Source organism: Liolophura sinensis, chromosome 6, assembly GCF_032854445.1.
Source record: "Liolophura sinensis isolate JHLJ2023 chromosome 6, CUHK_Ljap_v2, whole genome shotgun sequence".
Lineage (NCBI taxonomy): Eukaryota > Metazoa > Mollusca > Polyplacophora > Chitonida > Chitonidae > Liolophura > Liolophura sinensis.
In genome coordinates this window covers 21471981-21490310 of record NC_088300.1, presented here as the reverse complement: position 1 = coordinate 21490310, position 18330 = coordinate 21471981, and the positions used below count along the sequence as shown (strand labels likewise).

Here is an 18330-nt window from a genome sequence, read left to right as displayed (position 1 = left end):
ACATATGAAAAAAGGGAAGCCTCTCAGCATACATCACAGCGTGTTTACAATTTAGAAGACACCATGCAGTTATTAAAGTGAACGGATCTCTAACCGCCTTTTTGGGTCATATTTGGTTATTATGATATTATAGGGTATGGGAGGAGCGACTTGTGAGTGACATGTGTCAGTGGCTGCGTGAGGACATCTCCCTATCCCCGGGATCGTCAGGGGGGATGACCGAGTACAGACAAATTCTGGCCTCCAGCCTCTTCTTCCGCTTCTACCTGACTGTAGCTGATCAGCACTGTAGATATGTGAGCAATTTAATTGGTCAGTTAAAAGTGTGAATTGAAACTAAGTACTAACGGCTTGTCAGCCTTAGTGCTTCTCCGACTGCATGACCGCTAGTTCATCTCTAAATTAGGATTGTTTTATGACTTGAACTATTCCACAACTGTATATCTCTGTGACACGCAGAGAACATTATTATTTTTTATGTAGAGCAGTTGTCCTCATTTGGAATAAACTTTATTTTCCCCAAATATGAGAGGATCTGCAGTAATTATCTTGCTTTTTGAATACCGTATGGCAGACAATATCGTTGCAATGAGTTTTACATCGGCGTTAAGTTGTCACGGTCTCAATTTTAAAAAGTTTATTAAAATGCATTTATACCTGGTGCACATCAATGTATTAACATTTAATCAAAAAAGAAATGGTATTGATTTATGAAGTGGACAATATTCAGTTCTTATTGTTATTATGTAGTATTTGAGTATCACTATAACATATAACTGAAGACGTAGAGCATAGCGACTAAAACCAGAGCACTGAGGACAGTGTGTTATCTGGCAAATGGTCACACGTAACCGTTGAAATATGAACTCTTGTCTTGTTGTGAATTACACATTATCATTCAGGAAAATTCCTTATTGTTAAAAACATTCTTCATTTGCTGTTTTTTTTTGTACAGGTGGGTAAGCAGAGCGGTGTCCCTCCTTCCCAGCAGAGTGGATCTTGTGGACTGAAGAGGGACCCATCCAGCGGTCTCGTTTTTCACGAGGAAGTCTCCCCTGGTCAGCCGGTTGAAGACCCCATAGGCCGTTCCGTGGTGATGCCATTTACGCTGACGCATGCTACTGGCGAGTCGGTTTTCCTGGACGACATACCTCCATATTCTAGTACGTTAAGTCTCAGGGCTCATTTGTAGAATGTAATCAAAGCAACGAAACCTTAATGAGGCCGAAAGATTACAGGCTCCAGAGTAATAAAATAACTGGTGGTTTTTACGAAGTAATTAGCACTAATCACTGTTTTCATTGTTGATCATAATTTGATTTACCGGTACTGTTCTTTTGGTATACTTGTATAAAAGTGATATATGATGTGAGTCTTAGTGTTAAGTATTTAGCTGACGATTTATGAAATAGGATGTGTAGAGTTTCTCATGGCTCTTTCACTTCAGACGAACTTCATTTAGGCCGCGTGATGAGCACTAAAGCTCATGCTAAAATCCTGAACATTGATCCGACGGAGGCCCTTAAGATGCCAGGGGTTGTGGAATTTGTGACTTACAAAGATGTCCCTGGGAAGAACTATTGGCTAAATTTAGAGGAGGAATTGTTCGCATCTGTAGAGGTAACAACACACTCGGCAATATAGTTTACTTATTGTTTATGCGCACTTAAGGTCATGCGCAGCAGGCACATAATGCCGAATTACAGTGACGATTACAATCATGATATTAATCAATATAATGAACAAATTATGGAGAGAAGTATAAAACATGGTACATCAAAATAACTCTGATTTAAAAATAATTTTAAGAATTTAAGCAATAAGAGTAGATTAGAACAAAATCCGTATACGTTTTTGTTCAAAAGAGTTTAAATGCAAGAAGGTCTCTCGATATTAAAAACTTCTTGACATTGCAACAGAAGCAAGATGTTTCTAAAAGGCAGCATTTCGTCTCGATGTAGATGGATTATAAAGCCTTCAGGAATTGAATGATTAAGAAATGTCCCTTAATTCTGTCATCGATGTATAAAGTGGTTAATGTATCTGCAATGAAGCTTTCCTTCCCGGTTCCAGAGGACAAATTTTTTGCCAGTGTTTCTGATCTTTCCTTACCGGTTTTGTACAGGTCACGGTACAAGGTCAAACCATTGCCGCCATTTTGGCAGACACTCACGAGCACGCTGTGAGGGCGGCTAGGGCCGTGAAGGTGGAATATGAAGAACTGGAGGCAGTGATAACCATAGAGGTATATGTATACCCTAGTTGTCAATAGATTTATGACACAAATCAGGTGCAATAATAGGTCTTATTTACATTGCATGTATGGTGTTTATCTTACAGAGATAAGCAAGAATATGTTATAAAAACTCTCTGACTGAGTTGAGGTGAGTCTAGATACAAGGTTTCATGCTATTCGGGTTTAGTACATTTGTCATGGGTTGTTTTCTGTGGTACATCTTTATTGGTTAACCAGATAGTTTTATATCCGTTATATCTTCCACGAAAGTCTCTTCTACACTTTTATGGCCTTTTCGTTTATGGCTTAATGCTGAGTAGTCTAAATCATTTTCACCACTTCTATCGTCAATTACAGTGTATATATATAGGACGGCTGTACATAAAAGCTGTAGCAGTGTTTGAGAAATATTAGCGCACAGTGTCGGAAACGTGTGAACACAATTGTGGCATTTTCCAGGATGTTCAGGACAAGCAGCTCTACTCTTAAAAAATTATCTGTTAATTTTAATAAAACGTCTGTTGTCTGAGTGATGCTAAATGTATTCTGCTATTGCAGTAGATTATTCTGTTAAATATAACACACATCTTCTATTAATTCAGCATAAAGATTCCATTAGGGTATTACGTTGAATATGGCACGGCATTATGTTGTAATAACAGAATGCATTTTAGCATCGCTCAGAGCAGATTTTCTGTTAAAATTAACACATTAATATTTGGAGTGTACGAGAGGTTGGAGTTAATAGCCTTGTTGGGAATAGTGTTCTCCTTGCTCTTAATGGCCGTGTTCACAGTTACTCATTATTTCGTCAAACAAGTCACTCTTTGGGTTATAAACTGCCATCATGCCGACAGGAAACAGCATTGGTTCTGATAAGGGCCCACGTCATTCAAACATCTTCAACAGAATGGTTTAAATTCCAACCTTGAAAACCCTCTTTGAGCTTGTGTATTTTTTCAATGCGCATGTGTCGCAGCTTGCATATAACACAGGTCATTTGGTCTACTTGTTTTTTTTCCCCATGTGTCCCATCAGGACGCTATCAAGGCGAATTCCTTCTACTTCCCGAAGAAAGTGTTTGTGGACGGTGACATTGAGGCGGGATTCCGCGAGGCTGATCATGTGATCGAGAAAGAGATGCGAATAGGAGGTCAGGAGCATTACTACATGGAAACCCAGTCCTGCCTGGCCGTGCCCCAGACCGAGTACAGACAGATGGAGGTCATATCCGCCACACAGTTCCACGCCTTAGCCCAGGTAACGGAACAGTCTACAGACGATGGTCAGATGTCAATGAAAGGAAAAGACAACATGTACTGCACTGATAAAGTATCCCACATAAAGTTTAAAGACGCATGCATACCGTTTTATATTTGTTGGATAGGGGATATATCGCAATACAAAGTATTAAAGCAAAATCCCGCTCACTGAAAAAACCCAAAGCGCCGCCATGTTATCAGATTTAACCAGTCAGATGCCAGTTATTTATATTACCCAATGAGGCAGCTGTTTCCGCTTTTGTCAGGCGAATCTCGTTTTGGCGGAGGTAAAGAGCACAACAAACCAAGTACCGCACGAAATATATGTCGCCAGGTCACGACTATGACCTCAGTTTGGGAGATACACTGTTTTTAAAATTTATTATCATAATTTCTTCATATCCTGCAAATGAGCTGTTTTTGACATGACTGTTTTTTTTTTTTTTTTTACTTTGTTCTCAGATGGTCACAGCGGAGGCTCTGGCGGTGCCTTCTAACTATGTGATTTGTAAAAGTAAACGCTTAGGTGAGTTTAGGGTTTCAAATGCAAACAAACAGCTTTCTCAATGCTCATGTAAATCGCTTTAAGAATAATAGCATGAAACATTTCAAAGCGGAATCAAGCGCCAAGAGCAGAAGTACCTTTTGCTGTCTGTTTCCATGGAAGACAGACATTTCAGTCCGGTCTGGTGATCTTAAATAAACTTGCTGACACTCTAGATTTCAGGCCGCTTAATCATAACTTTGTATTCAGATGTGAATGTTAGTCTGCTACCTGTGTAAGTTGTACTCATGAATATACGATGAATTCTGCAACAAAAACTTTATCGACAATTGACGTCTGACTAAATGTAATTCTGGAAAACCCCATCAATTCTACATCGACATTTGTATCAGTACAAATAATTTGTACATTAAATCTTAATTCTGTCCGAACCATTCCAGTCAATTACCGGTTAACCTTTTACGTTTGAACTTAACTGAATCGGATAACGAAACATTTTATATGGATTTTCATTTGACGCAGCATTTTCGTCAACCGGAAGTTTTTTCTTAATTCATGGTGACGCATGTTCTCTTGATTTCCAGGTGGTGCTTTCGGTGGAAAGATTTTGCGATCTGCAGCTCATGCTGCGATTACAGCAGTGGCCGCTAATAAGTAAGTACATTTGTAGTATCAAACTTATTCAGATGCAATTTATACCTTGTTCATCTGCAAGTCACACCTTATTCTTGTGCGATTTGTTCAGGTCTTTTATCCCTTTTTCCGGTTTTTCATTTACTTTACACCTCTCAAGCCTTAGCGCTTAAGTATGTTGACATGGCCCTGTCCGCCTGTCAGTGTGCCTGTCAGTGTGTCAGCCAGTGTGCCTGTCCGTGTCCTCAACTTTGTAAGCACCAAAACGCTGGACCTATAATGAGGGCAAATTCATGAACTTTTGCTGAGGTGAATCGTGTGTATAGCTTTTGGTGTTTTCAGGTCTGTACCTGCCTTAATTTACTTACTGATAGGCTTAATTTGCATAACCAGAAGCATTTTTTGTTACCGCTGTATTTCTGGAATTTATCGGGCTGGAAAGTGTCAATTTTGTTGATTCTCTACCTTTTTAAACACATCAAGACTGTTATAGAATGAAGTTTTGCTGATTTGCTATAATGATTATGATTTTAAAGATATTTATGTATTTGATTGAGGTTTAAGGTAGTAGTGGAGAATATTGCGCCTATTAAACAGCTGTTAGTTTTATTTGTGGAGAAAACAGGAGTTTTGCCTTCTGTGACATATGCATGTGTACATCAAAGTGATGCCAGCGAACGTCATGTAATATAATTAAAGCCTCACAGCATAAAGAGTAAAACCAGAGCAGCGACGACAGTGTGATAGCTGACAAATCATCAAATATGACTTCTTGTCAATTTACCTCGGATAGTGTTTTATTTTAACTGTTCATGTAAATACATAAATAGTGGCAAATTACCCGCCCCATAGCACCATGGGGTGCTTAAGCAGAATTATGTAAAGAAAATGCAGCGATGTTAATTGCAATTTATTAAACGTTACTGTTCTAGAGTAACAGTAACATGCAATAACAATAGCCTACAATAACAGACCGACCGTCCAGCACAAAACTTACCCAGTCGTTCCAGTTACCTTTAGGGTTTTGTTATGTGAACATATCTAGGCGATGCATTATAGTTCAAGGCCTAAAGTAGGAAACATTGAAACAGTGCAAAGGGAGCAGGCCTTGGGGATGCTTAGCCCACCATCAGAATAAAGCGACTAAAGAACAGACATGTTAATCACTCGGCCATGACTCACACCATGCAGGTAACAGCAGATTGCCAAAGCGCCTTATGGAGATCGCCTTAACCCACAATTTCATCTGAAAGTACAGTTTGATAATATCTAGTCGTAAGCGAAGGTGGCCGTATACTAATCATCAATGAAGAAAGAAGGTCCTAATTGATTTTATAAACAAAATGCCCATTTTGGAAAACAAGAGAAAGAGAAAGCGTTCCATGCATGTGGTAACCCTTGTCCTGACAAACCAGCTTCTATTAAAAAGTTTGTGAGTACAAGAACTCAAATCCATTGAGTCAATCCTATGAACCAATAACTCGGAAATTCACAAATTGCGATTTCCGGCCGGCAACATTTCGACTTCTGAGGAGATTCCATTATATTTTGCCAACATCCGCTATATGGATGTACAATGCGTTGTGTTTGTTTGTTTTTTTTTGTCAGCAGAGTAAAAATGGTTAGAAGTTGTGGGCATTTATACGATTATGCGGAAACACTGCTGTCACCAGCCTGACCAAGGCAATCGTGTGACATTTTTCACCATTATTGTTGGTTTGGTGACACCAATGAAACGAATTGAAGCAAACCCTAAAGGGTTTTTGTGTCTTAAATCTGAATCGCACATTGGTTATGTACTAGTGTTATGTGGTGCGTTTCTGTTTCAAGGTGTGGTCGTCCAGTCCGCTGTGTACTAGACCGTGACGAGGACATGGCCAGCACCGGGACACGTCATCCATTTCTGGCCAAATACAAGGTATTGTCTTGTGACAGAGAGTCTGCAATGTAATATGTAACTGAGGTTAAAACTAGAGTTATTACATTATAAAATAAAATATTGAATATTTAATTTTCAACATTCCCTAGTGGATTCAGTCGCATACAACAGTCACTAGTTCGAATTCAGTTTCCGCTGTTAAGGCTTTCGCATTAAGTCTAGAATGTTGTGAGGTCATCTATTAAAGTGAACATTTCTTGTATTTACTTAGCAAGTAGCACAAACTACACAAAGTAAATGAATTAAATCAGTATTTAAAGCCTAAGCCATTTTCCTCAAGAAGGAAAAAATGCATTATGAAATATAAACATCCAGAAATAACTTGATAATCAGGATAAATATGACTCCAAGAAGAATGCGTCCCTTTTTCTTTGGTGGGCTCAGTTTTGTTCGGAGTAACCCAAACATTATTCAGCCTCATTACATTTGTTTCGTGTCAGGTGGGCATCTCAGGAACCAGGATCACAGCCCTGGATATGGAGTTCTACTGTAATGCCGGCAACGCGTCCCTCTCATCTGGCGGGTAAGTTTAGAATAAAATTAAAGACTTACATCATAGAGAGTAAAACCAGAGCAGGTACGATGTAAGCAATAATTACACGCCCCTATCACCATGGCTTAAACAGAATTAAGTAAAAAAAATGCAGTGATGCCAGTGATGCAATTTATTAGACGTCACTGGTATAGAATCACTAAAATGTTGCTGCCATAACATTTAACATATAAAAACACGAAAACATGCAAACGGACCGGTCCCCGGGGACTTCCAGGATTTCAGCATCATAAAAAAATACAATAAAGAGAACCTCTTGTTTTCCTATCTATAATGGATATTCCACGATTAGCGCAATATGACAAGGAACTTTTAATTCTCATGGGGCCTTTGTGACAATAAGGGGTAGACGACGTTAGTATAACCATTTACGCAGCCTAGCATTCCTTGAAGATCACTTGTCTTCCACCAATATTGTGTGCATATTTGTATGTCACACGTGGAAAAGTTTGTCAGTAACTTGTCATGGGTCGGTATAGTCTACCCTGGACCCTCCTGACCGGTTTCCTTCACTCACAAAACTACATGACCATTGTTCTTTAAGTAAAAATTCTTGAGTGTGGCGCTACACAAACATCAAATAAGTAAATAAACACATAAACACCGTAAAGCAACTGGTTAGACCAGGTGCAGTGATTAATGGATGAGGGTATATGATTTGAATTTATTGTAAACTGACAGGGAAATCAGAGATGACCTCACAGATGGTTTGTAATGTTGAGTGAGTTGTACCGAAAATTTTGCCCGAAGCCTAACCACACATCCGTTTTTGTTGACAGTTCATTGACAAAAGCATCCTGCACACTTGTAACACGTTCAAAGTGCCTAACATCCGTGTTACTGGCTACGCCTGCAAGACAAACATCACATCCTGTAACCCGATGAGAGCCTTCGCCTGTGTCCAGATGGTATTGGCCAGCGAGGGTCTGGATCAATGACATCGCCATATACAAATCTGTCAGCCCTATCGTGGTAAGAGTACATCGTACACTGCATGTTCTCCACACTGTGGTCACCGTTACCGAGCTAGCGGAACGCCACAAGTCACAAGTGGCTGGTTCAATCTTGAACTAGCTCATGCCTGTGACTTGGTAACCTTGGTAACCTTCCCATTTCGATCCACTCTTGGTGGTCTACATATAATAAGATAGGCCAAGTTTATATGTGGAAAGTTCTGATGACGTTAAATAAAAATTAAAAACAAAAATTGGGGGTGTATTACTTATGTTTTTGTTGTTGTGTTTTGCACGCGGTGGACATGAGCTTAATGAAATAGGTGAAATACCTAAGTTTAAAAATGACATTTCCCTCTCAACACTGGACACCTCAGATTGACTAAGTATCGGTTGCAATATCAGATTTCTTCGGCCTGGTATTCATCTGAAGTTAACTGAGCAGGGATTTGGATAAAATGTTATCTATGGATCATTTCATTACATTTTGGAGTCCGATGGATGTTGTTTAACGCCAGACTCAAGAAATTATCAGCACAGTATAGGTAGCACAATATATGTATGGCCGAATTAACCTGGAAAGTGACCTTGGTATAGACCACCACCTCTCTGCACAAGGAACCTGACAAACTTCCCGCAGCAATGCTGGAACTGCGATCCGATTGGTCAGAGAACTAACCTGTCAAGCTGTGTATTTCTTTATCTCATTATAGGTTCACGAAGAAAATATGTACAGGGAAGGGGATGTTACGCCATCGGGCCAGGTCCTCAAGCATTACAACGTCAGGAAGTGCTGGAAGCAATGCTATGACACCAGTGACTACTTGGAGAGGTCCAGGGCAGTAGAGATATTTAATAGGTGAGTCACAGTGTGTCCTTCGGGGAGGATGGTAGGCTATACGGAAACTGCACTTGTTTATTTATGTATTCATGTAATTCGAGTTTTGCGCCGGACTCAAGAATATTTGACTTATATGACGGCGGCCAGGTTTGTGGTTGCAACCGGAGCTTCCAAAGAATTGCTCTTGTTGACGTTTTAGCACAGATGCAAAGTATTCTAAATTTGTCTGTGTTTCAAAGAAACACACGCAGCACCATGGAAGTTTTTCAGTATTTCCACTTTTACGAAACTCTCTTAATGTTGTGAGCACGTAACTGTCATGGCAACGTAATGCATATAGCGTTTGTTAACATGGTAATTATGTGCATGTAACGCTAAGAGTGCTTCTTCCAAGCGCTCTGTAGGTTTGTGTTGGTAGTGGTACACTATACGATAAGATACCAACCCTTTCTCCAAGTAGGCGTGGCCTATTCATGGATATTAATGAAACACCTTATCACCGGAAATTTATTTTTAGGGTTAGTGATTGTTAATATTCATGAATAGGCCATGCTTACCAAGTGAAAGAGTGGAAATCAAACCTTAACCGTTTATGTAGGGCTGGAGATGGTCGAATGACAGCGGTGTGTAGATATTTCAACCTTGTGAACAACGTTGTAATGGATAGTATCATTTGAATGATCTTTTCGAACCATTTATGTTTCAGTGAGAACCGCTGGAAGAAAAGAGGGATTGCAATGACCACGACAAATCAAGGAATATCCAACACTGATACATCGGCCAATCAGGTTATTAGAATTTACATTTGTGAAGAATCAGTGAAAATTCAGAGCATTGTTACAGCAGAAGAGATTCCATTCGGGAGTAGAAATTTCTTTGCAAGTGTAAGGATCCTTTAGGGTTGTAGGAATTCCGCTAGGACAGTAGGGATTCCGTCAATGGAGTATAGGGATTCCGTCATAGACACTAGTATACATTATTCATCTAATCCTTGAAGAACTTAAAACCGATTTCTGTCAGCATGGAATGAAAATATGTCTTGCTATGTGGGACTTAGTCTTAGAGGAATACAGGTTCGATACTGACTGGCAAACAGTAGAGATGTCCTGGATTAAACCTTAAATTCTTGGTCACGCTTGAATAAATGTGTCGTACCTAAAATTCATCTTGGCTAAGGGATAACCTAGACTTGCCTGTCTCTCGTACCAACCAACCAATGAAGATTCTGTATCCTTTTAAGATTTAACTTTTTTTTACATCTTCTGTAATATGCCATTTGTTGCTGTTGTTTGGGTAGGCAGGTGCGTTGGTACAAGTATACAAAGACGGCTCCGTTCTGTTGGCACATGGTGGATCTGAGATGGGACAAGGGCTCAATAACAAGATGATTCAGGTGTAGTAGTAATATCTTATCGTCTAAAGGAGAAAAGATGGTCACTGGTCATCTGTCTGATAAGAATATTAAAGTGATTGTCCAAATGTTGGTCGGCGTGGTGTCATTACGCCCATCCTGAGTGACCGGGTGGGGCCTCATGTCTAATGTCGTTAGCATGCCGTTGCAGTGAAGCAGCACTATAAATATCTGTCACATTGAGACAACGTCATGCTCTAGTCATGTTAATGGGGTCCCTGGCTGACAAGTAAAGCGCTGGTCCTGCGACTTCCAACGAGACTGAGTGTTTGAATCTATCTGTCGCTGTTTCGCCTGCAGATTTAAGGCAAAGAGTTTGTAGGATACCTGGCGAGGGGCAGAGGTTTATTTGGGGTAATCCAGTTTCTTTCACCCATTAACCTAACCGCCATAATATAGGTGAAAGTCTAAAGTATGGCGTTAAATGCCGATCAAATAGTACTGTTCGAGTTGATTTATTTATTTGATTGGTGTTTTACGCCGTCCTTAAAAATATTTCACTTATACGATGGCGGTCAGCATTATGGTGGGAGGAAACCAGGCAGAGCCCGTTTAAAACTGCTCGTGTTTAACTTCAAGCCATAAACATGTCATAAGTATGTTTTCATGCGTGACGGTTGCTATTCATCAGATAGCAAGTCGTGTGCTGAGAATCCCGTATTCACGGATCCATATCTCCAGTACCAGTACGGAAACAGTTCCTAACAGTTCTCCTTCTGGTGCCAGTATCACCGCTGATGTCAACGGCATGGCAGTGAAGGTAAGAGCCCTCGAATGGACAGTTATAACTTTCAAAACATCAGAAAATCCAGACAAGACGTTTTCAGATCTGTGATTTTGCTAGTTTGCTTTGTGTGGAAACAAAGCCAGTGGATAGATAACGGGAAAAAATAATTCACAGATCTTTCTTTCTCATGGATTGACATCAACCCTTCCATGGAAATATCGATTCGTGCTACAGCTTGGCAGCATTGCTCATCGAACTGCCCAAAGAGAAGAATATATCTTGTTAATAAGCTGTTAAACTATACTATTAAAGATTACATATGCATATCCATTTATATGTAATGCCAAAGTATAAATCCATCCACGTCTATTCATCAATTGCCTAATCTCATTTGTCAGATCACCCCGGTTACCTTTTGTGAAATCTACCATATTAACCAAAACATGCCATTCTATGACATTATTTGACTTCTTCACTTCATTGTTGTAGGCGGCCTGTGAAACTATAATGGATCGCTTAGATACTTTCACACAAGAAAACCCGAACGGTAACTGGACTGACTGGGTAAGTTTTGTACGAGGAGGTCGGTCTGCTATTCTAAATCGATGTTATTCTATGTTAAATCTGACAGACAACACAGCGTGTTGAGTAATTATAAATTTACTAATAAATTGCAAAAAAATTATTTTTCACCTAATTCTGCTTAAGCCGAATGGTGCTATGGGGCGTGTAATTTGCTACTGTTGAAGCATTTACATCAAATCTTGACTGAGGTAAACTGACGATATATAAAATATGTGCGTCTTCATTTATAACGCATTGTTCACTAACTATTAAATAATAACAAAACACTGGAAATTAGGCCAGGTTGTATGAATTATTTTTACCTTGTAGTAGCGCACATCATTCTTAGGTATGGAGCAGTCAGTGCCAACCAATATATGTTGTGTTTTGTCCAGGTGATGGCAGCGTACAAAGCCAGGGTTTCTCTGTCCGCCACTGGATTCTACAGGTGACTCAGTTTTTTATCAACTTAAGTGGATCGGTTTAATATTTGTCTACTCACTTTCAGTAGGCTATGACCAGATGTGCATGGTATTATTTGTCCACTGCAATGTTGCTTACATGTCTTCTCTTATCTAGAAAAACAGACATTAAGTAGTATACCATCAAGGGCCTTTCTTCCGGCTAAACCAATTGTCTTTCCGATGACGTTTTCTGGGCAAAATGATAATGTATTATTCATTCATTTTAACACAGTATTGGTCAGTGGATGGATCCAACACATCCGATGTCCCACCACCCCTTCTCCTGACAACCTTACGTTTTATTCCATTCTCGGTGAATCCTTGTCGTCACAGAAAAATTGGACATTTGTAACCAATGTGTGGAACATCCGGTTGATCTAAAAATACTGCTTATGACTAGTTACTTGCGTGTTCTTGATTGACAGTTCCGAAAGGTCTATTCAGACTGGACCCAAATCTCCATTTACGCAGGAAGAATTGTTTTTAATTTACAATTTGTTTCTGGCGTTTTTTCTTCTACGCAGGACACCAGATTTGAACTACAACACCGACACCCTGCACGGTGAAGTGTTCAATTACTTCACGACAGGGGCTGCTTGTTCCGAGGTAGAGATAGACTGCTTGACGGGCGAATACCAGGTATACTGATTTTCTCCTCTCTTAATAATTGTCAGATTTTTGCTTTCAATACTGGGCAAACAGTGTGGTCAAGGACATGTATTTTTATACATCGCTCTTTCCATGGACTTACACAACGGTAGTTTGGAGTTGATATATTAATAATGTTTACATGGCTAACTTAAAGCGGGTGAACAGTTCCGGATTTCTCTATAGACGAAAAGACCCGCATGTCGAGACCAAACACTCTCTTGTCGATTAATTAATCAGCGTATTCACATAAAACTAATGGGTGTCACTACTGTAAATCTTATATCCAGAAATCGACCAAACATATGAGAGACTAGGATGTATACTTTGACATGTTTCCAAAAACAAGAGAAGAAAATAAGTTTCAGTATACTGTACACAGTGCCCTACTAATGTTTCTTTTGTTTCGTCGAACTTATTTTAGTAAAATGCAATGTTCTGGATGGTTTCAACCAGTGTTTCTCTATATACGAAGTTTAGATATCTCTAACGTTTTTCACGTAGGCACCCCCACTGAATGGCGAGTGCTCCGGAGCGCTGTCCGGTTTCACCTTCTCATGAAACTGACCTTCGTCCTATTAGTCCAATATCCTCGAGTTTGCCGCGTAAAACTCGAACATTGAAATAAAAAAATAAATAAGTAAAAAAAAAAAAAAAAAATACCAACTGTTGTATTAATTTCTAGATTTTACGCACTGACATTGTGATGGATGTTGGGAGTAGCCTGAATCCAGCGGTGGACATAGGCCAGATCCAAGGCGCATTTGTTCAGGTAAAGAAAATCTTTGTTCCTACAACGATCTTTTTTCCCAAAGGGACCCACAGCTTGTGTTGGTAAGAAACGCCGTTGTCGATTTAAGAAACAGCTGTATCCACGAGAGCAACGTCAACGAGGAGTTTTGTTTCTTCAAGGAACACAATTTTTCATTGCATGAATTGCATGTTTGGTAAGAAAGGAACAGATTTGTTTAAGTTAGACCATAGGAGATTATTGACCATTCCAGCGTGGGATAACTGCGAAATGCAAATCACTGATGGCCGTCCTTGTGTGCGATGTTACCTGTACAGTGACAGTATCCTATGCCTTTGATTGACCAAAATGCTGCTTTGCGTTGGAGCCATTTGCGACCACATGGCGTAGCTTTTGGTCAAATTAATGCATCACTAGGAACTTTCAAGCCCTTAAATTTTTACAGGTAAATTTCTTTTGGATTGTATAAGCCATAAAATCAGAGCCAAGTTTTTCAGCATGATGTATATATAGAGAAATAAACGATAATAGGAAAAGGTACAGTCTTCATTTTTTTGGATAAACACTCTATTCTTTCGGATATGACAAATCAAATGACGGATCGTGCGATTCAAATTTGGAAATTTTGAGCAGATTAGGTCACTGTTCATATGGGAAAACAATATGGCCATGTCAACAAAGGCAACAGCGCGATTTTATTTTTAGGATCATTATGCTGGCTTTCTTTCTAGCCGTATACGTTGGAAGGTCTGGCAGAAGACTGCGCATGGTCGTGGGTTTTCTCGCGGGCTCTGACCGGTTTTCTTCCACCATAATGCTGGCCGCCGTCGTGTAAGTGAAATATTCTTGAGTACGGCATGAAGTACCAATCAACTAAATAAATAATGTACTTTTAGCATGCCATGGAAACGCTGGTTCGGCCTTATGTGGCGCCAGTGTGACACAGGTCTTGCACGTCACAAGTCTGCGTGCTGCAGTTTCATCTGTGGCTTATTTTGTCTACTCACTGTGACGTCGCCCTGTTGACGCTGCAGTGGAATGTACAGCGTCACTGAAATGACGTAATACATTCCACTTCGGACTTCGGCCTATATCCCGTTGAAATTGTGCTGTTCTTACGTGGCACCCACCAGTCCTAAACTGTACCTATTGTGTGTGTGTGTATATATATATATATATATATATATATATATATATATATATATATATATATATATATAATATATAAAACATGGGCTGTTCTTTAAGGGTTGTGGGCTGATGCTGACAGAGCAGTTAAAGATCACCCCGGATGGCAAGGTCTTAACCCGGGGCCCTTTCAGTTACAAAGTACCGACGGTCAGAGACATCCCCCAGGAGTTTAAGGTATCTCTCCTGAAAGGAACTCCTAACCCCCGGGCAGTGTACTCATCTAAGGTGCGTGATATTACATCTCTTTTTAGTCTTACTTTGCTGATTTAATTACCGTTACAGTATCACGTTTTGGGGACAAGTTTAGAAGTATACTAGAGAACTGACATCCATGGCATCATATAGTGAAGAGTTAGGTCACCATTGCAACAAAAGCCCAGACAAAAAAAAAAAAAAAAAAACAATCACAAAGATATATATTAAATACTTAATTATTTTTCCTAATGAAATTTCAACAATGTTGTACAATAACACACGAAAAATGTTGACCACATTTTGTGGTTTGCAAAATTTGAAATCGTTGTTGTTCACATTTAAGTAGCTTAGGGCCCCTTTGCAAGGCTGCTATGGATCAAAAGACCTTACAGGACTAGATTAGAACCTACCAATGCATTCTTCGCCAAATTCTGTCTTTGCCAGGGTATCGGTGAGCCCCCAGTCGCCTTAGCGGCGTCTGTGTTCCTAGCTATCAAAGATGCCATCATGTCGGCCCGCTTCGACTCGGGTTTATCCGAAAACTTTCAACTGGATTCACCGGCGACTATCGACAAGATCCGACTGGCGTGTACTGACAGGTTTACAAAAGAGGTAAGTAAACCGCTCTGTGGCTAAAGAAATAAATACGACTACAGGATAGTCTGTCATGTAGTATTATTTGGCTTCACACTGAGCGCAATTTACTAGGTATTTATAAATTTTTAAACCTAATGAATGCTATTATTCACAACTTTCTGATCACATACGTTTCTTATGTGTTGTAGTTTCCAATCGCTGAACCTGGAACTTTCAAACCCTGGTTTGTTGACCTTTGACGTTTCCATTCATCCTGGATATTGAAATCGATTCGTGAACACCGCAAAGAGGAAACTTTGTTGAATGTTTATTGGTGCCAAGTTTAAAGTGATCAGTTTTAATGGATATTGTGAAACAATTACTATTTATACAAATAGAAACCAAATTATTTGGGAATCAACGTATCTCGTTCTTAAGGTGTAAACTGATATAGCACTAATTTCTCAAAAGTGTCTTAAACTCCAAAGTATTTCCTTAATTTCACATACCAGTTGTTAAGGAAGCATAAAATATATCTTATAATTATTATTCCATACACCTGTACTCGGAAACAGTAATATTTTATGCCAATAAAACATATTCTAGACCCAGAAGAAAGACTTCGTTGAGTGTTGTGTCGTTTCAGAAAAACCCACATGATCGTATGTTAGACAACAGAGGATAGGCCTGGAGGCAGGGGAGGTAACTTTGGTTGTCAAGTTAAGAGCCACATCTGTACAATGTTTTGCATCATACAGTCGGAAGCAACGGATACATAATTACATAGCCCTACTATAGGCATACTCATTACGGCTGCAAACCATTATGTTTTTTAGTGTTCATCATACTTCAATGCTATTTATACCGTTCCTGGTACAACTATGTATACCGCTATATAGTTTTGACTAAAGTGACTGTGAAGTTCGCCTGGCAAGGTCTCTGTCTGGTGCTCTGGGATCTCTAATACTTCTTGATATACCCTCAGAGAGTCTTCTAACCGGCCTATTATATTTGTAATAGTGCGTTGTCAAGATTGGATCTATATGTCAAGAAAGGCCAAAACAAAACGCGCAATGATCTACAATGGGAACAAGGCTCGGAGGCTTAAATGAGTTGATATCAGCAATAGAACAACATAAAAATACATTTTACAATACCAGTTATTTTATAGTCTCTAGTAAAATCCGACCAAGCATAATCCAGTTTAAAGCCAAGTTCAGTACAAGTGCATATGTCCGTGGATGACGAATGGCATTGATCAACTTTAAATAATGCACATACATGAAACCACTCGATGCATGAAGAGAAAAAAATCAGAAATATCCGCCAGTAAAAGAACTGTACCAACGTACATACGAATGGCTTGTTTAAAAAATCTTCACATATTCAGAAACTCCAGTAAATTGGATATACTTTTCGAATTTGTCCTTGAACTGTGAAATATGCCATGTGTCATCACTAGGTCCAGAATGAGTGACAGATTTCGGTACCGCCTCCAATAGAGATCATCGGCCAATGGGGTGTCGGGGTTTCCAGGAAGAGGCGGATCTTGATGAATGACGACCAGAGCGACAGACATTTCACCTACAAAGATTAAATTTTAATGCTGCAAAAGACGCCATTAATAATGACATACAGTCAAGTTGGTATCATTCAACAAATACCGCTATAGACATATCTTGTAGTAAATTATAGTCAAAACGTCTTCGTGATAGATATAGAATGCCAACGACCAAAGAAATGTTGTAACATATGCTTCTGAAATACATAACGCAATTTTCTCTACCGATATTCGCCTGTAAATACCTATATTCTTATTAAAGGCATACCGTGTTCCGTGAGAAATTCTGGCGTGACAATAGACAATCGTTTATTCGCTACCTCCGCCAAGGTGGTATGTTTTTTTTTCACCAGTGTTCATCTGTCTGTCTGACCGTTGAAACTTTTAGGGACGAGGTTATGCATTATGAGTTTGTATGACATTTAGCGCACAGGTTGGCCTTGGACTAAGGACCTCTCCACTAAATGCTGGTCATGATTCTAATTCAGGAATTAGAAACATTTTTATCCTATAAAATATTCTTCTCCAGAATCATGCCTGTGTGTCTGTAGTGAGGGAATTTGTGTATTTAGCTGTGGTGCAGGTTTTCGCTGTCGTATCATTTTTTGCTTTACGCTGAACGCTCCAGTATTCAACATTTTACAATGAGGGAAATGGGCAAAATTCATTTCAGTTGTGAGCTCTGCAATTTTGTGTGATCCGCTGAATAGTACGTCATTAACTCATTAACTCAGCAGTCGGGCAGTGTCACAACATGGTTTAATGGTAGTGGCAGTATGACTCATTGGAACACCTTCATAATAAATATTACAGTCATTTCTCAGTGAGTATATATCTGGTATTTGTAAATACATCCCGATCGTTCGGTTTGTCAACAACTTGCGGATGGTCGTGAGTTCCCCCTGGGCTCTGCTCTGTTTCCTCCAACCATAATGCTCACCGCCGTCGTATAAGTGAAATAAGTACCGCGCAAAACACCCATGAAATAAATAAATAAATAAACAATATCAGTGGGATTAATGATTCCAATATGAGATATTAATATGCAGGCAGCCATCGGTTGAACTCACCAACAGAGAGCTGATTGGGTGTGTTATATGGAGGTAGACAGAAAATCAGGACAGGGAAATCCACCTGAAACCGGCTCAGATCAATTGTCTCTGCATTCAAACTCAGCCCACGGCTTCCGATCCCCATGCGAAGATACTCAAGAGCCTCTTCACACACAGGTTGGCGATCGTCATCCGGGTACCACAGAAAACACGTCACTGCAAAGATCACGTCCCATTGGGATTAACACGTGAAAAATGCAGTGGCACC

General features: G+C 39.6%; 1 protein-coding gene across 1 annotated transcript in view; it reads left to right on the top strand.

Annotated features, from left to right (window-relative positions):
- LOC135466999 (xanthine dehydrogenase/oxidase-like) overlaps nt 1–17025 on the top strand; it is a 33704-nt gene extending 16679 nt beyond the window's left edge. Inside the window, exons 15-36 of the mRNA XM_064744752.1 lie at nt 134–296; nt 956–1163; nt 1448–1620; nt 2126–2245; nt 3275–3496; nt 3961–4024; nt 4588–4657; nt 6467–6554; nt 7016–7100; nt 7909–8052; nt 8487–8500; nt 8795–8940; nt 9629–9710; nt 10220–10315; nt 10965–11093; nt 11550–11624; nt 12020–12072; nt 12613–12727; nt 13422–13508; nt 14736–14903; nt 15318–15485; nt 15659–17025. Of these exons, the coding sequence (XP_064600822.1) occupies nt 134–296; nt 956–1163; nt 1448–1620; nt 2126–2245; nt 3275–3496; nt 3961–4024; nt 4588–4657; nt 6467–6554; nt 7016–7100; nt 7909–8052; nt 8487–8500; nt 8795–8940; nt 9629–9710; nt 10220–10315; nt 10965–11093; nt 11550–11624; nt 12020–12072; nt 12613–12727; nt 13422–13508; nt 14736–14903; nt 15318–15485; nt 15659–15709 (2521 nt within the window). The 3' untranslated portion in view covers nt 15710–17025. The remainder of the gene's footprint in view (nt 1–133; nt 297–955; nt 1164–1447; nt 1621–2125; nt 2246–3274; nt 3497–3960; nt 4025–4587; nt 4658–6466; nt 6555–7015; nt 7101–7908; nt 8053–8486; nt 8501–8794; nt 8941–9628; nt 9711–10219; nt 10316–10964; nt 11094–11549; nt 11625–12019; nt 12073–12612; nt 12728–13421; nt 13509–14735; nt 14904–15317; nt 15486–15658) is intronic.
- Nucleotides 17026–18330: the final 1305 nt, after the last annotated feature.